General features: G+C 46.6%; 1 protein-coding gene across 3 annotated transcripts in view; it reads left to right on the plus strand.

Moving 5' to 3' along the window:
* The window catches only part of Myo1h (myosin IH), a 46,506-nt gene extending 45,339 nt beyond the window's left edge, over window positions 1–1,167 (plus strand). For all 3 annotated transcript variants that reach the window (XM_013141525.2, XM_063225817.1, XM_063225816.1), the window contains one exon: window positions 689–1,167. In XM_013141525.2, the coding sequence (XP_012996979.1) occupies window positions 689–712 (24 nt within the window). In that variant the 3' untranslated portion in view covers window positions 713–1,167. The remainder of the gene's footprint in view (window positions 1–688) is intronic.
* The last annotated feature ends 297 nt before the right edge of the window (window positions 1,168–1,464 follow it).

Genomic DNA, 1,464 nt, shown 5'->3' on the forward strand with positions numbered 1-1,464 from the left:
GTTGCTAGTGTAGCCTAGTATTTAGAATTGAGATTGCAAATCTAAAGGACACAGACGTTTGGCAATCCCTGCCATGTCATGAAGAACCTGAGCACACAGGTGACCTGGTCCTCCTTGACTGTGCCCCCAAACTGGGCTGAGGGATCCCACAGTCCTCAATGACAAACAGTACACAGAGCATGCTTTGATCCAGGGTGCCCAGGAAGTGACAAGTTCAAAGCAGAGGGGTGGCATCTTTAAAATGTACATTCTACTTATACCAAGATTTGATACAAATTAAAAATGAAGTATCTCCTGCATTATTTAAATGTTTACATATTTACTTGTAAATTTTTATGGATGTAAATATGAACACGTGTCTTTCATAATCTAATGGATCCACTTCAGGGAGTGAAAGGCAGGACCTCTGGGATGTAAGGCATGCTGTGGGTTTTCAGTTTACGTGCTATGCTGCCTTAAAGCTCACACCTGGAGAACTGAAGTTCTCTTTCAGGCTATTTTCCTCCTTGGCTGGCTCACAGCCAGCTAACAAGATGCTAACAAGCCGCTTCTCAATCCAGCCTGTCTTGTAGGAGATGCAGCCAGTTTCTCAGCTCATCTGCCCTCCTAGGCCAAGCTGATCTCAGGTGGCGCCTGCTTCCTTCCCAGGGAGGGAGCTGCGAGGTTCTGAAGTGTGGCTCTCTCCCAGGTGTCGGTGCGGCGGAAGTCCTGATGGCAGACAACACCTGATTTCTACCAACACTGTTTTTGCTACAACTGAAGAAAGCACTGGGGAAGCAGGAATCTGACCCAGTTAGCTATGTCTGCAAGACAAAATGCCGGTGACTCCTGGGAAGGCATCACATCTGAAGACACTGAGTATCATGTTCTGCCAAAGCCTGACCCCAGCTTCTCAGTGCAGCTGGCACTGTATTAAAATGTCTTCTGGGAGCTGAACTCGAAGTCGTCTAATGGGGTCCTCTTAAACATCCCAAAAAGGATCTACACTGGACGGGCACTTCAACATGGCACTGTTGGGTATGCAGCAGACAGTCTACCTCTGTCAAGCTGCCCCTAGGACACAGTGAAATGTTACATATGATCTGACAGGAAGTAAATGAACCCTCTCATAAAGCTGCAAAATTTGAATGCTTCTTTAAATAAATGGAACTTACAAGCTTTAAGGAACTGGTGGTGTTTCTGTGGGCTCATTAGGCGCCAGGTGGTGAGTGGATTCCCCCAGGCCCTTCACATTACATCAGTGACAACACCAGCTGACTCACTCCTCTTTAGAAAGGCAGGCAGCATCTTCACCCAAGACTTCCTTTGAGAGTTAAATTCAAACACTACGGCAAAATGACTCATCTTTTCCTTCCACCACAAGCGACTTTAAGGTGGCAAAGTATTACGTAGGAGCTCCTTCTTGCTCTGTGTTATCAGTGGCTCTACTGTGGAGGGCGTTTCAGAAAAGACCCAGAAAACAGA

The sequence above is a fragment of the Cavia porcellus genome, unplaced genomic scaffold, assembly GCF_034190915.1.
Source record: "Cavia porcellus strain 051 isolate PalLab524CR breed Dunkin Hartley unplaced genomic scaffold, mCavPor4.1 scaffold_16, whole genome shotgun sequence".
Classification (NCBI taxonomy): Eukaryota; Metazoa; Chordata; class Mammalia; order Rodentia; family Caviidae; genus Cavia; species Cavia porcellus.